The following is a 25335-nucleotide window of genomic DNA, read 5'->3' as shown; positions in this document are numbered from 1 at the left end:
TTCTAAACTTCACCGTTTTCCAGCTCCAGTTAGATAATATCCATATCAAACACATGTGACAATCATTTAATTGTATCACTGTTTGCCCTATGTACTCTGGCAATGGAAAGTTAAATAAGCTATGTCTAAAAACATCAGTGACCAAGCCTGAACAGAAAGACAATGCGGTGTTTTCCATAGTGTTGCCACCATTTTCTTGGCTGCTGTGAGGCCGGCCAGAAAAAACCTTCTCTTGGCCACTTTCAAATGAACATGCCAATGATGATTAAGAATAAGTGTGTCTGATGAGCAGGGTACCGCAACCCCGAGCAACCTCGAGAGGCCACCTGCCTCCAGAAATCCATCACTGGGGGGCATTCCCAAAACATAATATGCTTTAATGTACCGACTTCATTTGTTGTGCACAATTTGCAACGGGGTTCTGTAATCCTTTCAAAATGTATAATTTTTTGGGAGTTAGATAAAGTCTATGTATAAAATTGTGATGAATTTGTTGGTGATCACGATTTCTGGAAGACATGTTAACGCTTTCCCAAACCCTGCTCCAATCCAACTCAGGACTTTCCATACAGAAAGGACTGTGGTGTCTTGTCTATTTGAATGTAATATTAACTGATGCCACGGACACCAGAGGTTCAATCGGCCCATGTTCAGTGAGTAAGTCAGGTATTTATTGACTTCATTATATAAGGAAAATGTTATTCATTTTTATTTGACCTTTATTTAACCAGGATAGTCCCATTAAGAATCTCTTTATCAGGGAAGTCCTGGCCCCAGAAGGGAATCTATTGTACGTGTTTTAGTGGTAGGGGAAAGCAGAGTACCCGGAAGAAACCTACAGACACAAGGAGAACATGCAAACTCCACACAGGCCCCATCCAGGTGGGAATCGAGCCCAATTTTATTCTAAAATGTAGTCTTTCAGCCCCCACCATTTATTATACGCACACAGCATGTTCTACATTTCTTATCCACATGATGGCATAGTGGAGCAAATAAAGCACCTTGATTTTTCAAACAATGTGTGATGCAGTTGGCTGCAATGCTTCAATGCTTCATGGGGCTTCATCTTGCCATCACTACATCCGGCAGCTGAAGTGTAATGTTCTACACAGAATCTCCATGACTTCCTGATTGAAGAGCAATGAGGTTTCAGCCTTTCCACAGAAAACAAAGAGCTCACTATTTAGCATCATGTTTCTGTCACTCACAGTGTCTGACCCACAGTGTAACTCTGAAGCCAATCAAATCACAGAGACTCAGAGTGGGTTGGGCTCAAATGTGACCAAACACCAAGATCCAAGATCTGAGACTAAAAATAATAAAACCAGAGTAGAAAGGGTTAAGTTTGACTTGTAAAGGTCCAGCCCACATGGGCCAACACACATGGGGCCCACATGGAAACTGCGGACAAACCCACTTATAACCCAGGTGGGCAAACCCATGCAGAGCCCACATTGTTCTGCTGGCTGGGTTGCAGCTCCAACACCATGCTGCTGTGTAGCACTTTGGCACAAAACAATTGTGTTGATCTAAAGGTCTATCATTGCCACCTCCTGTTTTATTTCATTATGTTAATTATCCAGAATCAACACCCAAACAAGAACTAAGCAGGGGTCATGTAACAAGGTGGTATTGATCTGCACATCACTTGTTGTTTTGAGGGACACAACTTTGCTAAATGAACAATTTAAAATATTCTTTTGGACTTTTGGTAAGTTGTCACTATCTCACTCCAATGCATAAATGAAATATTGCATGTGATCCTTTAAGGATGCGCCAGGTCAGGTTGCCATTGTAAATGGTTCCCATCCTGCCCTACCCAGTCAAATAAAGGTCAAATAAGTAAAACAACTGGCTGGCAGAATAGCATACCAACAAGTATTCCAGTAGCCACAGGGTCAGGATTTAGCCCAATCTTCTTCCTTATGCAACCCATATCCCCCATATCCAGGGAGCATGGTAGGGCCTGCGTTTGCCATCAAGAGGCACTTTAGCTTTCACCACACTCACAAGCCAGTGCTATTATCAGAAGTCAACGTCCATTATCTGTGCAGCAGCTAACAACAGAGCTGCAGAGCTGTTAGGACAAAAGACAAGAAAGAGAAGGAAAAGGAGGAGAAAACAGCTCTCTCATAACTCCCTCAAAATCTTCTTAGGCCGAGCTCTTAAGACCGCCGCGTCCCGTAATTCCGGGTATTGGCAAAAAGCTTTTCACTTTTGTCGAGATTGTTTATTGTACATTTGTAATCTTAGTGCTCCGCTGGCACACCAACTGCTCTTTAAGCAAATTGCATTGTGATTTGAAATATTTCGTTATCCCTTGTTCCAAACAAAACAGCAGTAAGCGCTTCATATTAGTCAGGGAGCAAACCCAGGCCTTAGCATGTGCCTGTCTCACATGCAGCTGCAGTGTTTGGGATTGCGTAACCCTCGAGGGGGACCACGTTCTGCTTGATTTGTCCACTTTACGGAAACTGAGGTTAACAGACGATCAGCTCCTAAACAAGCATTGGCCATTTAAACCGCACTGAGTGTCTTTGTGCTCAATAATGAGTCAATACGACTGTTTCACTTGCATTCTTTGGCCGTTACCAGGATCCATAAAATCATTGAGTCTCGGGGCTGAGACCAAGCACCAAACCTGTAAACCTTCCACGTTTGTTCCATCACTAACAACCCCAAAACCTCAAGTCTTAACACCTCCCTGCTGATTCTTGGCCTCTGCAGGGAGCTACAGAGGCCAAGAATCAAATTGAACTCTTGATGCACCAAGAACGGCGAGTGAATCCATCAGACAGCTGAATAATTCATTATTGACATCACAACAGTTCAGATGGCCTTACTGTAGCAGTCGATGCTATTGATCAATGCACTGCAATCCTCGGCCCACACGGTGTCAAATGGACAAAATAGGCCCAAATAGCAAACAGCAAACACCTCGGGAATGTTTTTGGACGACTCGAGAGCAAACAGGTTACTGATTTAAGGGGAGACACTGCAGGCAGAACTCAAGTGTTTTAAAGATCAGGTTTTCATTTTTGCTCTCTTATGGAAATGTTCACCTGGAAAAAAGACATTGTCTACATAATGAGCTGCTTTATCTTTGTATGATTTGCTGTTGACTTTCCAAAAAAGCTCATACAGACTCCAAATTCTCAAATCTTGTATGTGATATTAAAGATTTGTCTGCAGGATTTGTAAGCACTAATCTCTAGCCTGAATGATTGAGGGCAAGATTTGAATCTTAACTCTTTTTTTCCCTGTAATAACCAATTTATCCAAAAACAAAGTAAGGTTCTGTGTCTAAAATTCCTTTATTCATTCATGAATGTTCAAAAGAAAGTAAGTCAAGCTCTATCCAGATTTATCCAGATTCAGATTTTGTCACCAGTTTGGCCATACTCTGTCTTATTTCCTTTAGAAAACTTCCAACGCACTTGTCTCATATATATGTGCGTGTAAAATGGATATTTGTTGATGTTCTCCTGCAGTGTCGCGCCTTGCTTCCCAGCGCAGCAGCGCGTTCCCGGGTCACGGCGACTCACGTGTTTTGTGGTGTCCGTGGCTGCGCGTGGTCAGAGCGGCGGGCGCGGTGTCTGTGGTGGTCTGCTCTGGGGTCCACATAGCCGTTTGGTCATGCAGCACCGTGGGGTTGTGCGGCGGAGGGCTGGACGTACCTGCCCCGATGGTGTATGTGGTCCTGGGCGCCGCGGTGGTCGTTGTAAAACCATGCCGTCCGTTGCGATGCGCGGGATTCCTCTGGGTCACTTGGCTCCCATAAGCTCCGCCTCCCCGGTTACCGGCCACGGTGGTGGTCGCCAGGCGAGTCCTGCCTCTGCCCACTGTTCGGGCCTCGTGCGCGGTGGTCGCTGCGGGGTTAGCAGTAGGGGTCACGGTCGTAGTGGTGGTAGTAGTCGTGCTGTCAGCGATTTTGGGAATCCCGCTGGGCTTGGAGAGGAAGATGGGATCCTGCCCGATCCGGTTGGCGTCGACCAGGTCTGTTGGCACGTAATCCCGCACTGTTCCCACCACGATCCACTTGAGCAGCATCAGGCTCAGGCCCAGGCCGATGAACCCGATGAGGAGGGGCACCGCGCACAGCCACGTCTGCTGGCGCGGCCAAAAGGGGCACCGGAGGGCGGGCCGCTCCTGGTTCTGGCTCTCGGCCCGCGCCCCGGAGGCAGCGCCCGCGGTCTCCGGCTCCTCCAGGATGACGGCGCCGGAGAGCCCCGACTCGCTCATCCTGCTCTGACGCCCGTTGAGGCTCATTGGCGCACACCGGTTTAATTGGCAACAGGAGCAAGTGGCAAAACGGTTCCCGAGTATGCACGGCGACGAACAGCCTCAGCAGTATCCTCGTTCGTACGTGAAGTATTTATACTATAATCCAAGGAGAGTAGGAGTAGTCCACGAGATTCATGCAAAGACTCAATTACCAACGCAACCACATGATCAAAGACACAGAGCACAAGAATATTTGACTATATTTACGTATACTTAGGATAGTAGTATGTATAAAGTGATGTACAAGGTTCTGAGTGTTAGTTCATGAGTCGAACGATTGAGGCGCAGAGCACTGGTTCCCCTATCGGTGAGAGAGCGAGAGGCAGACGACTCAAGGCTTTACATCTGTGCATCCGGACACTGGCACAAAATAAATCAATCTTTAGTTAATATAGTATATTCTTTTCATTTACAGCTGGAATGGCACAACAATCTTTGATGCTTTTGTGAAGTCAAAGTTAAGGGTGGGTCTTATCGGATCCACACCTTGCGCAGACAAGAGCCCATATATGTATTTTCCATAAATTATGATTTTTTTTTTTCTTTCCCAGCTCGAATGAAAGCCGCGGTTCCTCTCGCTCCCGGGAATGTTCTCCTCCAGTGAGAGGGAGTGTTTTCAGCGTCTGTCGAACCCTCTCGGAGGATTATCCACTACAGTCATTGCCTTCCCCCTAAAAAAGAGAAACAGCCCATTTCAAAGCACTTTACGCGTCCTCGGAAGAGTGGAGTCCAAAAAAAAAAAAGCCCCGGCGGAAAGGTAACAAGCGCCTGAAGGGTGTTGTCACGCAGCGGAGGGGGGAAAAAGAAAATCAAGTGTGCGACTGCGACGGCTGCTCCTGGATCAGATTTCCCCCGCGCTGTCCGCTCAGCGCCCTGCTGTCTCACCGCCCGCTAATACCGCATCAAGCACTCAGCCTTCACGGAGCCTGAAAACATTCCCACTGTCATCCGGGGCAGGATTATTCCATGGAGGAAAAAAAACGCACAAGCAACAACCAGAGGAGTCAACGTGTTTAGCAATCCCAGTAGTTTGAAGTTCCACAGTCCTCTTGCTCACGCTGCTCCGTGCGTCCGTGTCTTTTTTTTTTTTTTTTTTTATCCAAGGATGTCCTTCTGGGAGACGGATGAGCCGACCCGCAGCGGGATGGAAACTTGCGGCGACAGTGGCGCAAGGGCCGCCTCCGAACCGAGCACCACCACCTCCACCCCCCGCAGTGTGGGGTCAGCCACCGTCCGGCGATGCAGCTAGATCCTCTTCGGCGACGGGCACAGCGCACGCAGCATCACCATCCAGCTGCCTCCCTCAAGCCGCCGCTGCCGAGAGACGAATGATGTGGGGGAAACACACACACATACACGCACACACACACGCATGCACAGACAGAGCGCGGTGGATGAGCGAGGGAGGAGAGAGAGAGGAGCCGAGAGAGGAGGGAGGGAGGGAGGGAGGGAGGGAGGAGGAGGCTGCACCTGCTAGATGCACCAGCGCTGGGAACTCTGCCCACCTCCGTTAGCGAAGGAGGGCAGGGATGCGGTTTGCATACAGAGAGCTTAAGGAAACAGAGGTATAGTCCAGAGAAGGAGAGGAAGAGGAGAAAGACAGGGAGAGCCCCGCCCCCCGGCTCAGTATCGCAGGAGAAAGAAGGCTGCTGAATGGATGGGTGACTTTGAAGTAGACACCGTTCATTTTATAGAGCGAATAAAGAGCTCCTCGATATCCCATTACCGCGTTTGGACAGGACCGGAGCTGCCTTTGATCCGTGACGGAGAGGCTGTATCAGTATGGGCCCACACACAATGTTTTATTTATCAACGACGCAACGCAAAGGAGACAGGTTAGGGGGAATTAGGCAACTTAAACTCTTCGCCTGCTCAGAAACCACCCCACAGCCTGCCAGGAGTCAGCTCATTTCCAACAAGCTTCGCTGTTTTAGTACTACTCTGATAACCACATGCTCTGTAGCAAAGCAAAGGTCCAAGTACTTTCATTTTTAAAGTGTACTTGGGTTTATCGTAGGGATGCACCACTTTTTCTGAAACCGATACGAGTACGAGTACTTTGATTTAAGCACTTGTCAATACCAAGTACTGATACGAGTACAAGGCATTTGATTTCAACAGACTTTTTGAAGTATAGATGGTTTATAGACTGACTTTTGCACAGATGATTGATTGGAAGTGAGTTACAAACTCATGCACATTTCCTTGAGTTAAGTAGGCTACACTTTTAAGAGAAGTTACATCAGAACATAACATCTGCGCTTTTATTCAATTTATATTTCATTTAATATCATTTCATTGCACATAAAATCATGATCCAAGGCTGAATGCTGTGATTTGTTTGGGTCTCACATTGTTGATCTGTAAAGATGTGGAAAAAAGAGACTGTGCATCACACAAAAGGGGAGTACAGCGGTTAGCACTCTGGCTTCACAGCTGGAAGGTCCCGGGTTCGATTCCCACCTGGAATTACAATTATCACCTTTCTGTGTGGAGTTTGCATGTTCTCCCCGTGTACCCTCCGGGTACTCCGATTTACCCTACCACTAAAAACATGTACAATAGGCTAGATATGGACCAAAACTCATATCCTGATTTAGGTTGAATATCAGCATATAAAGAACTGTGAAATGTAAAGCCAAATATAAGTAGTTTTATTGAAAACTCACTATGAAATGTAAACATAACACTGTGTAACAAAGCTCAATAAGGTGCACATTTAAAGTATCTATATCATGCTATTTTAGCCATCCCAAAGTAAAGTATAGGCATTTATATGATATATTGTAGCTCTACTACTATGGAGAACTATTTATTTGAGAAATATTTTATAGAAGTATTTTCTGTGGGTATTTTCCAAATGCGGTCGCTTCGCTTCGATCTCTCCGAGCGGATCTGCCCATGCATTATTAGCAGTAAAATAAAAATACAGTGCCTCTCGAAAGTATTCATACACCTTGAACTTTTGCACATTTTGTCATGTTTACAATGAAGATTTTATTTGGATTTTTTTACTGAACGTTCACACACAAGTAACCGACAACTGTGAAGTGAAAGCAAAATGATACATGATTCTGTTATTTTTCAAAAAATAGAAAAGTGAAAAGTGGGGCGTGCATAAGTATTCATACAGCATTTTCTGAGTGCATTAAATTGCCTTTATAACATTCCTAATGACTGCAGAATGTTCACACCTTGGCCTAACCATTAAATAGAGGCCACCTGTGTGTAATCTACTCTCAGTATAATTTCAGCTGTTCTTTTAGGCCCTCAGAGCTGTGGTCGGAGTGTATTGGTCACTAAACAACATCATGAAGGTCAAGGAGCACCAGAGAGGTCAGGGATAAAGCTGTGGAGAAGTTTAAAGCAGCGTTAAGTTATACAAAGATTTCCCAAGATTTAAACATCCCGGGGCACTGTTCAATCCATCATTCAGAAATGGAAAGAGTATAGCACCACTGCCAACTTACCAAGACACGGTCACCCATCTAAAATATTAGATCAAACAAGGAGGACACTGGTAAGAAATACAACCAAGTGCCCCAAGATAACTCTGGAGGAGCTGTGAAGTCCTGCCGCTGAGCTGGGGGAATCTGTACATGGGACAACTATAAGTCGTACTCTACACAAATCTGGCCTTCATGGACGAGTGGAAGAGGAAAGCCATTATTGAAAGGAGGCCATAAGAAATCCCGTTTGAAGTTTGCTAGAAGTCATATGGAGGACACAGCTCCATGTGGAAGAAGGAGCTTTGGTCAGATGAGAGAAAAATGTAACTTTTTGGCCCAGATGCAAAACGTTATGTATGGAGCAAACCTAACACTGCTCATCGTCCTGAGTGCACCATCACCAGTGGCAAATATACGGGGGGGAGCATCATGCTGTGGGGCTGCTTTTCCTCAGCGGGGACTGGGGAGATTGTAAGAATAGTTGGGAAGATGGATGGAGCCAAATACAGGGACATTTTGGAGGAAAACCTGCTGGAGTCAGCAAGAGAACTGAGGCTGGGGCGGAGATTCACCTTCAGCAGGACAATGACCCTAAAAACAAAGATAAATCTACAATGGAATGGTTCAATAAAAACATATTAATGTGTTAGAATGGCCCAGTCAAAGTCCTGACCTCCTATTGAAAATCTGTGGAAAAGTGTGAAAACCGCTGTTCACAAACGCTCTCCTTCTAATTTGACAGAGCTTGAGTGTAGCTTGAGTGTTTTGTAAAGAGAAATGGGCTAAAATGTCTCTACATGTGCAAATCTTGTAGAGTCAGACCCCAAAAGACTTGCTGCTGTTATTGCAGCAAAAGGGGGTCCCAGAAAGTATTCATTCATGCTGTATGAATACTTATGCAAGCCCCACTTTTCACTTTTCTATTTTTTGAAAAATAACCGAATCATGTATCATTTTGCTTTCACTTCACAGTTGTCTGTTACTTGTGTGTGAACGTTCAGTAAAAAAATCTAAATACATTTTTTATGTTTAGGGTTGTAAACATGACAAAATGTGTAAAAGTTCAAGGTGTATGAATACTTTCGAGAGGCACTGTAAATATCACAGCAATAAGTGAAGTTACTTCACAATACAGTTATAAGGAGTTGACATCTGTAACACAGCTTCATAAATGGCTAACACACACGCTAACACACAAGCTAACACACACACTAACACACAAGTTAACTCACACACTAATACGTACGCTTACACACAAGCTAACACGCTAACACACACACTACCACACAAGCTAACACACATGCTAACACACACGCTAACACACACGCTAAAACACACGCTAACACACACACTAACACACACGCTAACACACACGCTAACACACACACTAACACACACACTAACACACAAGTTAACACACACGCTAATACGCACGCTTACACACAAGCTAACACACACACTAACACACACACTAACACACACGCTAACACACATGCTAACACACACGCTAACACACATGCTAACACACACGCTAACACACACGCTAACACACATGCTAACACACATGCTAACACACATGCTAACACACACGCTAACACACGTTTTGACTCACTGCTCTGTCCTGGCCTCTCCATCACATTGGGGACTCGCGTTGGTTATAAAAGTTTATCCAATTTGAGAAGATTCATCAAACATCCATCAGAGACCGTCACAGGAAAACACTGTTTTGGTGATAGTCGCTGAATCCCGGAAAGAAATTCCAAATTGTGGCGAGTGTCCTCTTCTTTTGGAAGGTTGAAAAAAGTCCTGCACCTCTCGTAGCCAATCGTGCTTTTCTCTATGACATTATCGTTAGGTAAGAAAAAAGAACAGGTGTGTCCAGAATAGTTTAGAAAGAGCTCCATCTTCACATCCTTCAGTGCAAACATGACATCTGTTCAGACGCTCAGGGGGTGCGTTTGTTTTGGGTTTGTTTTCAGCCCTGACCTGGAAGCGCTTCCTTTTTTGTGTGTGTTTTTTTTTAAAGCTGCTTTATAAATTAAAATCAGGCTGAAAGGCATTACATCACAGAAGTTGTGATCTTCCTGTTTGACACTATGATGTAAAAAATGTCTACTCAGTCGTTCACCAGCAGAGGGCGGAGCAGCTGCTCAGAGCAGGATTCAGGAGGATTACTGAGAACTGCATGAATGAAGCCACAAATCACTCTGGGGGTGTTTTTGATAAGGAAATTGCAAAACAACATGGCTAAAAGCTTCAAAAGTCGATTTTGCATGATATAGGAACCTTTAAATAAAACAACATCATAAATAGAAATAGCCTATAAAATAAAATAGGTCAATCTTTTTTTCTTTTTCTGAGGGCAGCATTTATTCCGGAGGCTCGCATGGGCGCGGCCATTAATTGTTCCCGCCCCTTTTCTCCTATCTGTTAATATTGGACTGGAGAAGTCCACATAAAATCAGTCACTACACGAAAACAAAGCCGTTTTTCGGCCGCGCAGAGAAGCAGTGCAGTGTTGACGTGTTTGTGTAAAATGGCCAATGTTCATTTGCACCAATCAATCTACAAAACATAAGATTTGAGCGGAGAACATTTTCCCTCGTTCTCCGTTTAAATGAACGGGCTTTGTGCTCAACCTGAAGCGTCAGGACAACGGAAGTACCGAGACAACGCAAAAAGTGGCAAAAGTGGGCGGGGCGGAATAAGGTGAATAAAGAGACAAGGTGCCCAGTTGCGTTTAAAAATCATCTTGAAATGACCTGTTTCTTTTTTGTCTTAGTTTATTGGTTTATTTGGTCGGGACAGTGCATGTTAATGAACAAGCCACACGGGATTGTAGCCTCGGGCTAATTTCCATCCATCATCCATGTGCAGTCTAAAACACACTCTCAATCATCCTGGCCTATTGTACATGTTTTTAGTGGTAGGGGAAAGCGACGCAGACACGGGGAGAACATGTAAACTCCACACATAAAGGCCCCGTCCAGGTGGGAATCTAACCCTGGACCTTCTTGCTGTGAAGCACGAGCGCTAACCACTGTGCCACCGTGCCGCCCCTTAGTAGCTTATCTGAATTAGAAATATCCTGATATACGCGATATGGTCTAATTACATATCTCATTTAGAAATATATTGATATATCGCCCAGCCCTACAATAGGCCGGGATGAATGTAGTGAGTGGTGGGAGGGGCAGATGGCGCAGACTGGATGCCTCACTTCCATCAGTCTACGCCAGGTCAGCTGTGGCTACAATAGGAGCTTACCATCACTGAGTATGTAGTGAATAAATAATGACCACAGTGTGCACTTTGAGAAACTTGGTAATACAGGGTTGAAAAGTGCAATACAAGTGTAAGACATTATTATCATTGTCAACAGCCCATATCCTAAATGTGCTGTATTCTTTCTTTTTCAGTAGTATTGATGTGGTTTCTTACTACTACTACCTCCATTTGCATTTGTCTTGCTGCCACTCTGTGTGTGGACTTCGCCATGTGTTTGTGTATGGCACATGTTATGATAACTTTTAGTGGCTGGGTAAGTTTCACAGATGCATGAAGCAGCTTAAGAGCATAGACTGTACTGTAGGTTCAATAATCCAATGTGCAGAGAGCATGTCTTATCCATTTTGGCCCTAGCTGCATGGGGTCGCCAAAGGAAGAGTCCCAAAAGAACCGTGTGCAGCTGCGTTTACGTCACAGCACAAACGAAGGTGGAACTGTGCAGGGCCATCAGGGGATAGGTTCATTTGTGTAGGAACTCTTTTGTAATTAGAGTGAAATCATTTGCTTCCTTTAATTAATTTGCTCAAGACAATATTCTATCCATGTATTTTTAAATCAACCTCCCTGTGATCAGAGGGAAATCCGCTCTATTATAAGAAATCACTGTATATTCAACAACAGGAAAACACAGTGAAAATCTCTGCCAATGCACAGGAACAAGAAAACACATTTTTGCAAGCCTTTTTTGAACAAAGGTGTTCATGTAGCAAATGACAATGAAGCTGAAGCCACAAAAGGTATTTTTTCAGCTGAATGCTACCACCAAACAGAATCAGGGAAACCAGGCCCATTATTGTGGCACTAAAACACACAGAGCGGGGGACAAAACGGCAGAAGAAATGATGCGGGATTTGAAATAATGGTCTTACTGTGGCTCTTCTCTCTTCCCAAAGTCTGTTTGGAGAGAATCCAGTTAAATTAATTAGAACCCAGCTGAGATGCCTCAACATTGCTTCCAGAGTGTTACACCTCACCCCTTCTTTTCTTTGGTGACTGTGTGGCATAGTGGCCCGGTCTGTCCTAGGCCCCGACCAATGCGGATGTTTGTGTCTGATACCTATATGAAGGGGTTTAAGTCATTTATTTTATGTATTTTTTTAATCTCTCAAATAGCCTCTAGTAAGTTAAACATTTATTATTAGTAAAAGGTTTCAATCATATAAATATATACGTATATCTAATAGAGGTTGACCGATGATGGTTTCTCTCAGGCTGATATTTTTGGACACATTTTTAAACATGCGGGTCTATAATCCTGTGTATGAAGCTTCTAAATGTGTTGAACTGTGACATCGGGGGCGCTGTATGGGGGATATAGGGCTGAGAGGGAACTCCTAAGGTTGTGGGAGGCCAATAGCCAATATCTTCGGGCCCAAGTCTATGCACGTGATATATGTGATTGTACTGTACTTTTCTCTCTAACGATAAGTTCACACTCCGCAGGTTTAAACAGATTGACTTAATATGTTTTTTATTTATGTCGCAAATGAATTAAAATGAATGCATTTTAGTGTGTCAAAACACAAATTGCTTGAAAGTGTTTTTTTGGTGACAAATGTGCTACTTTGCCTCTGGAGTTGATTTGGATTCTGTCTCCGATGCCACTCAGTGCCACTTCACATCCGCTTGCCTTTGAACGCCTGGATTTTCTTCACGAGAGGTAGTGCTAAAATAGGCCTGGTTTGTTTTTCCTACAGACAGCTTTGCACAGGCATCACTCAAAAAGTTGTTTTCACCTGTATTTATTTATTTTGTGTGTTTCAGGCTGCAGAGGCGTGTGTTTAACTGAGGTAAGTGTTAGCGGTGTTTATTTCCGTAGAAAAGTGCAGGGAATGTCCTGTAAAATGCGGAGCAGGACCCACTCAGGCCTGGTCTCTGTATTCTGTGGACGAGATGCTTGACGGAGATCATCGTTGCAGCGAGAGGAGGTAGCTCGTCTTTGGTTGTACGACATTTATGATTTATAGCTAGTTTAATTTGCTTTATTTGAGCAATTTACAATCATAATTTGCATAATTACATCATTACATGGTAACGAAAACTCAAACGGAGTAGGCTGAAACAAGAAAGCTTATATAGGTGCCTACCCCCTACTCAAAGTGATGATTTTCATGCATTTCAGATTAATTGAAGAAAATAGAAAACATAATGTAAGTCCTTTCAAGAGAAAAGGCCCATCATAGTACTGAAAATATACAGAACTGAAACACATGTGTCCAGCTGCAGGTAAGCCCCATAGGGATAATAATAGCGGTGATACAAGCAGCATCCGTGCAGTAATATCTTCACTTTGCTGTGCAGACACCCAACTACTCCTGGTATTATTACGCCTTACAATATAGTTCCCCTTTTCATCCGCTTAGAAAATCCACATTGCGTATTTTTGTGTAACGATACTTGATTGTGTAACACTTCATGTAACCATATTTCAATTGGGAAAACGTAAGGCAGCCTCACACACTGTCTTTGGTCATGTCCCAATATCCAAGGATGCTGGGAGGCAGCTATATTTGAAATCAGGAAAATTCTTCAAATTAACATTACTGTTGATCCACTTTTTGTTCTCCTTGGCTTACCAAATCAGCAACAAATATAGTCCAAAATTGTATAACATTCTAACCTTTTGTGCCCGGAAGAATATTTTATTGCAATGGATTTCTCATAAGTCTCCTACTGTTTCTGGATGGAGAAAGTTTATATTGGAGTAAATCCCACTTGATTTTCTAACATGCCTGGTCCGTGTTAAAACGGATATATTATATCTCATATGTAAACCTTTTTTGGACTATACTGAAGGACATGTGTCCACCATTCTCTCCAGTGCATTAGTCAACATCTAAATAAATTACACATGTATGTGTGTGTGTGTGTGTGTGTGTATATATATATATATATATATATATATATATATATATTAGAGGTGGGCATAGATTAATTTTTTTAATCTAGATTAATCTAGATTAATTCTGAAATTAATCTAGATTAATCTAGATTAAAATGTCTCGCTTGAATTCTGCCGAAGCCATTCAGAATATGTGTGCTGCCCAAATAATGACTAAAAGTAAGTCTTTGAGAACGAGTTTCTCAAATCAGGCGGTGCGTTAGACCAGGGGTTCATCTCCTGTTTCTAAAATGCATCACAAACTGCTTGAGAACGTTCTACTATGATAATTGGTGATGAAAATAATTCATGTTCAAGAAGATGCACTTGTGTTTACTAACTGTTTATTCAGTTAAACATTAATTTTGAACTGTAGGCCGACATTAGAGGTCCTGATGAACTGTGTACAGTCAGTAGCTTTGTGTCAATCAATTTTCTGGTGACAAACTAAATCTCCTCTTCTGCAACTATGACCTGCTACAGAAAAAAGATCCGGGACTTTAATGGTGCTCTTATCGGTGCTTTAAAAGAAAAAAGAAAAACGTTAGATAGAGGCTACTGTATATAGGCAATGTAGCCAAGGCCAATATTTTTTATTAAACTTTTTTATTACACATTTACTCTGCACTTGGACCTAATGTATTCCCAATTTGTGCAAACACTTAATATATGGGAGGTAAAATACAAGTATAGACCAAAATGTAAAGTGTAATATTTTTCAAAAATAATCTAGTAAGATAAGGATTAAGTGTCATAGTTTGTTAATCAGGCTGTTGGTTAGATTTGGCTGGAGCTGACACGTGTGCGCGTTCACGCCACTGTGTGCGCGTTTGCGGAACATAGACTCCACTCGAATCGGGTATTTGTGACAGTGCGAGGCTCTGTTCAATATGTAGGCGTTACGTTTCGCTTTTTACAGCGGGTCAGCGGCAGCAGCTCGGGGGGTGTCACAGCGCGTCTTTCCCGTGCACACCTGTCTCACCGCGCACACCTGTCTCACCGCGCGCACGGCTGCAGAAGGAGGCGCGGAGCGGGGCAGGTCCGACACCGCGCTCTCGTTCGGGGCTTTTAGTGCTTATTTTAGCGCGGGTGATGCGACCCCGTTAGCCCGACTGTTCTCACAGAAGAAGTAAATAAACTCACTGTGGATCAGTCGTAAAACTTGCTGCTCTTCGCCTCTTTATCCGATTCTCACTCTTGTGGTCATAGCGTCCATTTGGTAAAACTTAATCCATAACAAAAGTAGCTACAGCATCTGCGTGGCAGTTGTTTTGGTTTCAGAGGAATCACGTAACAGCGATGCTGCGTGTGAGATGCGTTCATGGACCGTAAGAAGTGCGGGAAAGGCGAGTTTTTCACAAATGCGCGGAAAAACCGGACAAATAATTTACAGTCTGATACACTTTGCTTGCGCCAGAGGCCTCAGGCCGGAATACTTTAAGCTCTGCATAAAATATCACGGTGAAAGTCATCATAGCTTGCAGAGTATAGACCCAGCTCCCAACCCAGCTTTGAGAATAGATTAACGGCGATATTTTTTTTATCGCGCGATAAGAGTCTCGCGTTAACGCAGCATGTTAACGCCGTTAACGGCCCACCACTAATACATATATATATATATATATATATATATACACTGCGTTCCAAATTATTATGCAAATTGTATTTTTGTGTCAAAAAGGTAAAAAAAAATAAAAAAAATAATGAATCTTGTGGATGGTTTCGTGTCTTGGGGCTCTATGAATCACTGACATTAATCTCAGAGACCTGGGATAATTAGTTGTCAGGTTAAGCCCAGTTAAGGGAAAAACTACTGAAAAAGGGTGTTCTACTTTATTATGCAGATCATCATTTTCAAGCAATATGGGAAAGAAAAAGGGTCTCTCTGCTGATGAAAAGCTTGAAATAGTTGAATGCCTTGGTCTAGGTATGAAAACCTTCGATATTTCATGAAAGATTAAGCGTAATCATCGTACTGATAAGAGATTTGTGGATGATTCAGAGCACACTCGGGTTTGTGCAGATAATGGCACAATATGGACGGTTTCTGCCAGACAAACACATCAGATTAGGAGAACAGACGCTACAAAGCAGCATACAGGTATTTGAAGCTGCTGGTGCCTCTGGAGTCTCCCGAACATCAAGGTGTAGGACCCTCCAGAGGCTGCAGTTGTGCATAAACCTTCTATCCGGGCCTCCCCTAAACGGTAAATTGAAGCTGATGAACAGAAACGGCTGCAGTGGCTCAGAAATACATGAGGACTCATATTCAAACAGTCTTGTTCACTGATGAGCGCCGTGTAACCCTGGATGGTCAAATCAATGGAGTAGTGGATAGTTGGTGAATGGCCACAATGTCCCAACAAGGCTGTGACGTCAGTAAAGAAGTAGCGGAGTTATGTTTTGGGCCAGAATCATGAGGAGAGAGCTGGTCGGCCCCTTTAGGCCCTTTTAGGCTCCCTGAAGGTGTGAAAATGACTGAAAAATATGTGAAGTTTCTGACTGACCACTGTCTTCTATGCTACAAAAAAAAGAGCCATGCTTTCCCTAACAAAATCCTCTTCATGCATGACAACGCACCATGTCCTGCTGTAAAGAATACCTCTGCATCACTGGCTGCTATGGGCATAAAAGGAGAGAAACTCATGATGTGGACCCCCTCCTCTCCTGACCTCAACCCTATTGAGAACCTTTGGAGCCTCAACAAAAAAAACTTCTATGAGGGTGGGAGGCAGTTTTCATCCAAACAGCAGCTCTGGGAGGCTATTCTAACATCCTGCAAAGAAACCCAAGCAGAAACTGTCTAAAAAACTCACAAGTTTAATGAATTTAAGAATTTTGAAGCTGCTATCACACAAGGGCTCCTATGGTCAAATATAACTAGACCTGTTAATATTTTTTTGATTGAAATATCTTTTGATTTCAGTAAATATGACCTCCTAATGCTACAAATTCAACAAATGACCATTTTCAGTTAATTACAAGCTTTAAAATGTATTGAAACGATGAGTTGCATAATAATTTGGAACAGTGGATTTTGAGGTTTTTACTATATTTATTTTTGAAAAAAATACCGTTATCACTAGGAAATTTTTTCCACCACATTTAATTGATCTTCTACCAGTTAAAGACTTCAAAATTATGCTGACTTTCATTTGAGTTGACAATTTAGAAAATCTTAGAAAAATGTCATTTGCATAATAATTTGGAACGCAGTGTATGCGTACGTGTGTATGTGTGCGCATGCGCATCCAAACAGGGCGATGTGTGCGTGTGTGTGCGTGTGTGTATGTGTGTGCGTGTGCGCCCAAAACCTGCTCAAACACGAGCCTCTAATCAAACGCGCTGCTCCGACTGATTTATCCTCCGTGTGAGTAAAAGCGAAAATGAAACTACCAGTTAACGAGCGCATGGCCTGCACTGCGTAGTTTTTTTCTTTTTTTTTACTTTGCTGCTGTACCATTTGTTTTCTATTTTGCTTTCACATATTGTGAGCCCAGAGGTACATTTTATTCTAAAGCAGCTTTGAAAGCATTGCCAATTTTATTGTAAAGTTATAAATACTGTCTAACAACGATCATTAGGCTATTTCAGTTCAAAACCAACTTATTATTTTTTTTATTGTACACTACCGTGATGCACCAAACCAGGTCCTGCACCGTGAACCGAACCGTTAGAGCTGAACCCCTAATATTTATCCATAATTATTCCACTGTCTCTTGAATCCTGTTCCCCGAGTTTAGCGAAAATATTGTCGTTGTAGTTTATACGAAAGGAGTACGGATGCATCAAACACTCCAATTGCAGATTGTTTGAAATTATTTTTTGCATTCATTATTTTAAACATTTGTAGTGGCCATAGTTTTTGGACTTTTGGACTGGGTTGGGAACCACTGGTCTACAGCTGAACTGTGTGACGGGTTGGACATTTCTTTGTAATCACTCATAATCTCACTATATCAAATGTGGAGACTAGCGAGGCCCGGCCGAAGGCCGGGTCTCAGCTAGTATTTGTAATAATATATTATACTTGGCAGCTTCTATCTTCACCTGGTTTGGAGCTGTAGTGGAGAGGAGGAGAGGCTAAATGCTAACGCCGTCAGTGCTGTGTTTACGTGACTGAGGGCATGCGTGAAGACCAGACACATGAACTTGTTTGTTTGTATACTTTATTGTCCCCGTAGGGAAATTGCTGGGTTGCAGGTGACATCACAGCGTCAAGGCCTATACTATTATATAGAGGAAAAATTATTTTGTTTTTGAGGAAATTTTTGGTCTTGTACAAAGAGATCTTGGACCCAGTGACTGATATTAAAGATCATTTTTTAAATTCATATATTTTCTTTTTAGCTATGACTTGTGAAAGTGTAATGTTATTAATAGGAAAAACTGGCTCTTGCCCCCCGCTGGGTCCGATGACATCATCACATTCTAGAACCTGCAACCCAGCAATTTGTCTTCTGCATTTAAGCCATCCTTCGATGCCGCTGGGGCGACCCGTAAGGAGCAGTTTAAGTTAAGGTAATATCATATCTCAGTATGGAATAACGGCGTCCTGTTCATTTAAGACTTTCCATAATCATATTATTTTTTTTTACCACAAGCATATTTCTATAATTATTTATTTTACATTCTTTTATTGTACTTGTTAGTTTGTTTTTATATATTTTTATATGCATTGTTTTATATAAGGAGTTTTTCTTTTTACTTGCATTCAGTAACCCCCACTGGTCATCCATGGACACATTTATTTGTTTGTGTATATTTGCATGTAACTAATGGACAGTGTTGATCATATTATCACTGTTTGATTGTGATAACAAAATGCGTATATTCAATATTAACATCTTGTTCTCCAAGGACATTATTCCAGTCATGATCTGACAAACTCGTTTATGGAGCGCTCAGATGTTAATCCTACCTTCTTTACCATAATATTACTTTTCTTCTTCTTACTTTTTTGATGTATTTCAAATAGTGTAAAGACCGGCAAGTGGTCACTAATATGATTAATCAGTATTCCATTTGTCATATTGTCAAGAGCATTTGTGAAGATATTATCAATGAATGTAGCACTGTGTAAGTTATCCTAGTGGGGCGAGTAATTAAGTGACAGACTGTACATGGTGTCAACACATTTTTCAGTGGGTTTATTTTGCTTTCAGTAAGTCAACATTGAAGCCCCCACAAATAAAGACATCTTTGTGGTTACTTTATGTTCAATAAAACCTTCAATACCTGCACCCGGTGCTCGGTAGATAGAAGAGACTGATGTATTTTCCTTCTGTTTTCAAGCACTACATTCAAACATGTGATCCACTGTCATAGTCATTTTATCAACCAATGTTACACTGAAATCCCTGTGCACATACAGAGCAGCCCCACCGCCTAATTTGTGTTTTTTGAACATTTGATAATCCTCAAGCTCATTTATTTCCTTTATCCATGTCTCCGATAAGGTAATAATAATGACAGTGTTTAAACTAAGTGTTTGCAGCTAATCTTTTGTATGTTCCAAATTAGCATCAGCGACGACAATTCAAATGAACTAATGCCATGTTTTCTGGTTTGCCTAACAGTGAAATTTGCATGTCAGGGTCCACATCATTTGGTTTGATTCATTGTTTTTGAATGAACATATTTGAAGTTGAGACTCCGGAGTGACACTTATGTCCTCATTGTCTGATGAGGGAGAGTCAGTAAATGTGGAAAGATTAGGAGTGTTTACCTTTTTTTTTCCTTATACTTGTCCAGCTCATTTTCCTCCTTCACCCAAAGAGCTTTCAGACCATTTGACTTGATGAAACCTCTGCAGCTGGAGGTCCAAGTTCCTTGAATCTTGAATTTTCGCAGTAGTGATGCTTGTTTGGCGATGTCGGCGTTCTTCTTCTAGTGCTCATTGATGTATACGTTCCTTCTTTTTAGGCGTCTTCCTTGCTTTCTCTTTTCTGTTAATGAATGGCAGAATTACTGCTGGTTTGAGTATTTTTTTTTTTCGTGGCAACAGGTGACAAGCTTCAGTTTCCTCGCTCTAGAGTGTCATCCCTTGACTGTCCATGTCTTTAACCACCTGTTGCTGGACCGCGGCCAACAACAAGACTCACAGCGAACCTAACCCAACCATAAAGTGAGCTCAACTAAACCACAGAGGACGGTCTGTAGTTGTGACGAGGGGCCTGGTCCTGGTCAGTATCTTTGGTCTTTCTCTAATCCCGATTACAGTACAGTATAAATATCCCCAACTGATAATGTAGCGCTGATATAAATACGTAAGCTTCATAATAAGTGTGGCTAAGAAATGTTGTTAAAAGTCCTGTTTTCCTCAAGTATGTATAAAATGGAAAGATGATTCATATTTTGATCCTGATTTTTACTGGAGAATGTATATTATTCAACCTGATTCAGGATCAGTCAGTGTGTGGTTTGAATAAGGACAGGAGGGTGTGGACAACAGCACAGGGCTCTATAATAATGATCTAGTGCCAGATATAATATACTTTTGTTTCATTTATAACGGTCTTTTTTATTTCAGTTAAAGAAGAAGCCACTAAATGAAAACTCCTTCCTCTGCTTCTTAACCTACTGTATCTGTAGCATCTCGGTGTTTACAGCTGCCTGTGTTTTTTGATTGTACCATGTGGATATGGATGACAGTGGGTAAGCTCCGTGCTCTATATCAGCTCTGGCAACAGGCTACAACAACAACTGGTCACATGTACAGTATATATCACTCCGCCTCTAAGCGGCTGCTATTTAGCATAAGTGTATGTGTGCGACACTATTTACTACAGCAGGGTCACTGTCATAGAAACACACCTAGTGCCTTAAAGTGATGTTTGAATCTTCACTGCTGAGAGCACTTTGTTCTGACCTTCACTTCCCATGGCCGTCTTCTCCAGGAAGCATCGACCACTCAAGTATCACATTATTGATTGTTCGATTTGTCGGTGCATGTGGAGGAGGGACGGGCTTCTTTTCCCTCGCTCTGAAAATCATTCAAAAGGCTGGATGAAAAGTCCCTTTATTAAAGGTGTCATGGTTACAGTATAAAACCCTCCTGTTTATCTTTGCTCTTCCTTTCTGAACAGTTACAGTGATCAACCCAATCTGTTTCTCTAATATTTCAGTCATAAATGATCCGTCTTACAAATATTTGGGCTCTTTCTTTAGAGTAAGTTTCATGTTTGTTTTTTACTTATTTATTCAGTTTATATCATTATATACAGTAAGAGGCAAATGGCTGCAGACATTCATTCCATCACTGTTCATACATTCTGATGCACAGCAGTGCTTTGAGTTTTTGCGAAATTTTGATCCAAAAATAATAATAATAATTCTGGGGTTGACAGAATGCCATGTGTCACTTTTACAGCTTTTTTTTCCAAACAAGGTTGGCTCTACTTTACTTCTACAATCAAACTGCACTGAACATTCAATAATTTGATCATGTTTTTGGATTCAGAGGTAAACTCTGCTTTAAGTTACAATACAATACGATTGAATTGGTGAATGAAAATGAAAATCACCATGTATATGTGAATTCAAAATCTAGTGGATGTTCATAGAGAAGGCCCTCTGGGATGGATGCATAATAATGGTTTCAATCTGAAGCGTGAATGGGGAACGCATTCCCCCACCTTTCAGTTTTTCAAGGTAAAGGTTCTTGGAAATATTCAGGAGGATCCAGCAAAGATTTGATCTGATATAATGGCGTTTAATGAGAGTGTTCCGGCAAATGTTCCTGAAACTACAAATTTACAAATTAAGCACTGACTATGAGTATTATTATATATAACATATTGAATAAGTTTATTTTAAAAGTGAAACAATTTGCTCTCACTCAAAAAAAATATAATAAAAAATCAAGTCATAGATATTAACACATATTTGACCATTTGATCAAACTCTAACAGACATGCAGCCACAAAGTTTGTGTTTGGGGTCATAATCGAGGGCACAAAGGGAGAAAGAGTTGGTGGTTACTGGCAGACTTAAACGTGTCTGGGGTCTCACTAATGACAGCATGTAAACTGAAATCAATAGAACATCATGCAGCCCATGTAAAAGGGCCATTAACGTGCCTTTGTTGCACTGGTGTGTCCTCATTGGACAGTGGCGTTATCTTCTGCGTGCACTCATTGTGTGCGTCTGATTGGACACATGTTGTAGTCACAAGTCACGCAGATAACCATCGGGCTAAAGAAAATACTGTATAGGACCCAGGGGAGTGTGGAGGATCCATAAGGCATCATTCACACTCCTGCCAATAAGCACCAGCGTCGACAGAGCTCACATCCACCTTTGAACCACGCTATAATGAGAGACATAGTACATGAATGTTAACTCAGTCTGTCTTCTTCACTGTAACATCCCACATGTCCTTACAAATATGACACGTTTCCTGCTAATAATCAATCAACCTGTCTGCCTCGCACCGAGTAGCATGCTAGCCTGTGTGTCGCTGTTGAGAAACTTAGCCTTTGCCCTGCGGCTCTGGTCACTGTTGCTCTAAAGGAGGAAGAACGCCCTCTGCTGGCCTAAAGTACAGGCCAAATATTTTTAATTAATTTACTACACACAAAAAAAACATCAAGGCTAAGAGGTAAACGCTTACACAAAGCACAATATAGACATTTAAAACCTCTTTAAATCTCTCTGGGGTGGACACTAATATTTTGGCGTCATTATTTGTGGTCCAGACACGTGCGGTGGTGGAGGGGGCAAAGAGGGCCTGACCAAATGACCAAAATCAATAAACAGACGGCATTGAATATTGAAATGTCCTGTCCTCTGCTCTCTGTTGTCTGTGCTCTGTCCCCTGCTCTCTGTGTTCTGTCCTCTGTTCTCTGTCCTCTATTGTCTGTTCTCTGTGCTCTGTTCTCTGTGTTCTGTCCTCTGTGCTCTGTTCTCTGCTCTCTGTCCTCTATTGTCTGTTCTCTGTGCTCTGTTCTCTGTCCTCTGCTCTCGGTACTCTGTCCTCTGCTCTCTGTTATCTGTGCTCTGTCCTCTGTTGTCTGTGCTCTGTTGTCTGTCCTCTGCTCTCTGTGCTCTGTCCTCTGTTGTCTGTGCTCTGTCCTCTGCTCTCTGTCCTCTGCTCTCTGTCCTCTGTTGTCTGTGCTCTGTCCTCTGTTGTCTGTCCTCTGCTCTCTGTGCTCTGTCCTCTGTTGTCTGTGCTCTGTCCTCTGCTTTCTGTCCTCTCTTGTCTGTGCTCTCTCCTCTGCTCTCTGTCCTCTGTGCTCTGTCCTGTGTTGTCTGTGCTCTGTCCTCTGTTGTCTGTGCTCTGTTGTCTGTCCTCTGCTCTCTGTGCTCTGTCCTCTGTTGTCTGTGCTCTGTCCTCTGCTCTCTGTGCTCTGTCCTCTGCTCTCTGTCATCTGTTGTCTGTGCTCTCTCCTCTGCTCTCTGTGCTCTGTCCTCTGTTGTCTGTGCTCTGTTGTCTGTGCTCTGTCCTCTGTTGTCTGTGCTCTGTCCTCTGTTGTCTGTGCTCTGTCCTCTGTTGTCTGTGCTCTGTCCTCTGCTCTCTGTCCTCTGCTCTCTGTGCTCTGTCCTCTGTTGTCTGTGCTCTCTCCTCTGCTCTCTGTGCTCTGTTGTCTGTGCTCTGTCCTCTGCTCTCTGTCCTCTGCTCTCTGTGCTCTGTTGTCTGTGCTCTGTCCTCTGCTCTCTGTCCTCTGCTCTCTGTGCTCTGTCCTCTGCTCTCTGTCCTCTGCTCTCTGTGCTCTGTCCTCTGTTGTCTGTGCTCTGTCCTCTGCTCTCTGTGCTCTGTCCTCTGCTCTCTGTCCTCTGCTCTCTGTGCTCTGTCCTCTGTTGTCTGTCCTCTGCTCTCTGTGCTCTGTCCTCTGCTCTCTGTCCTCTGCTCTCTGTGCTCTGTCCTCTGTTGTCTGTTCTCTGTGCTCTGTCCTCTGCTCTCTGTCCTCTGCTCTCTGTGCTCTGTCCTCTGTTGTCTGTGCTCTGTCCTCTGTTGTCTGTGCTCTGTCCTCTGTGCTCTTTGCTCTGTCCTCTGTGCTCTTTGCTCTGTGCCGCTTACAACACGTGAGAGAGAGATGTGGTCGTGGTCTCACAGGCTGACGTGGCGAGGCCGCTTGGTCGTGGTACCGCTCTCTCTCGGGCTCCAAGCCTTTGAAGCTGTTATGGTCTCTGAGGTGGTGCCCTCTGGCTGATGTCAAAAGCTCAATGCTATGCTGAAATTGCAATTGTCCTAAAAAGTAGCAACTGAATAGTTCAAATCATGTCAAATGATGGGCAAGCGTAAGGATTTGGTTGTCTCTTCACTGAGACAAAGAGAGGTCAGAGGTCAGGTCTGGATCTTTCTTACTGGAACTAAGTGTTGCTTCAGAAAGTATTTTGACTAAGGAGTATGGACCTTACATTTTCTGTCAACCCCCGAGTGTTTCTGAAGAGCTGATGGCACAAGTGCATGTCTCCATAGTGAGATCAATAAAGTCTTGTCTTATCTTAGTTTGGCGGGAATTTGAGCCAATTGGATTAAGTGGAAACATCCTTGTTGACCAAAGAGGAAAAATCCCCAAAATGAGCACAGCTGAATGTTGTTCAGTCCATCTTTATTCACTTTGACAAGGGTTAGAAAGTGTCTGTGTTACACCTCAGTCTGATATCCAAAAGCAGTATCCTTGTGCCAGTACTTCAGTCTGGTAAGGTCTTCTCTGTTAAGAGTCATTTTAGAAAGTTTTTCCACAAGGGTTAGGGGATGTGCCTCTTTTGATTTTTGAGCCCCTGCCCCTGTGCAGCCCCCTGCACGGCCCTGCTGTATGGCTGTGATGTCACTTGTCAGGTTCTTGAGTGTAATAAAGATGAGATTGTGTCCCCTGTGTTGGAAAAGGTTTTAATTACACCGGTCCCTTCAGAGAGAACAGCCTGCGCGCCGCTCTCTGCACAACAAGGGCGCTGTGTCTTTGGGCGCCTCTGTCTTACACCGATACGTCAGGAGCATCTTCAACAACGCCAGGGCGTCAAATCTCCGACGCAGCGCAGGCGCCAATATTACACAACTGTGTTTTAGCCAGAGGTACATGAGGTACTTTTATGTAACAAAAGTGACAGAGAGCTACTAATGCATCAGAGAGACTTGTTTAATTATGTTATGTCCTTCCTTATACTTTAAGAACCTAAAGGTTTCTGTTCAACACATTGAGCAACAAATTAAATGTCTCTAAAATGTGACGTAAGAAGCACTTGTAGAAATGATAAAACCTTGGGCGAGTGAGATCCCTGTCATCAGCCTTGACCTTTTCCGACAGAATTATGAAACTGAATATTTTTTTAATGAAAAGTGAGCAAATGCTTTACATTTGAGTGTTTTATGTCGGCTAAACATAAATAATAATCTATTATAGAAAACGCTATCTCAATGGCCGCCGCCTGGGCGCCGCCATGTTTATTTCCCATACCGACTTTGAAGCTAAGCAGGGAAGTGCC

The 25335-nt window shown here is 42.9% G+C and overlaps 2 protein-coding genes across 3 annotated transcripts in view; both read right to left on the bottom strand.

Moving 5' to 3' along the window:
- The window catches only part of nrg3a (neuregulin 3a), a 558282-nt gene extending 552447 nt beyond the window's left edge, over positions 1 to 5835 (bottom strand). The window contains exon 1 of one of the 2 annotated variants that reach the window (XM_079559922.1): positions 3681 to 5835. In XM_079559922.1, coding sequence (XP_079416048.1) covers positions 3681 to 4272 — 592 coding nt within the window. In that variant the 5' untranslated portion in view covers positions 4273 to 5835. Of the gene's footprint in view, positions 1 to 3548 lie in introns of both variants that reach the window. The other variant, XM_079559921.1, reaches the window with a different exon arrangement.
- Positions 1 to 25335, bottom strand: part of LOC306965508 (uncharacterized protein) — a 492930-nt gene that overhangs the window by 273453 nt on the left and 194142 nt on the right. The gene's annotated exons all lie outside the window — the stretch shown is intronic.

Source organism: Gobius niger, assembly GCF_951799975.1.
Source record: "Gobius niger genome assembly, chromosome: 7".
In the NCBI taxonomy this organism is placed as follows: domain Eukaryota; kingdom Metazoa; phylum Chordata; class Actinopteri; order Gobiiformes; family Gobiidae; genus Gobius; species Gobius niger.
The sequence above is the reverse complement of the archived record's forward strand: the minus strand, read 5'-3'. Positions and strand labels throughout refer to the sequence as shown.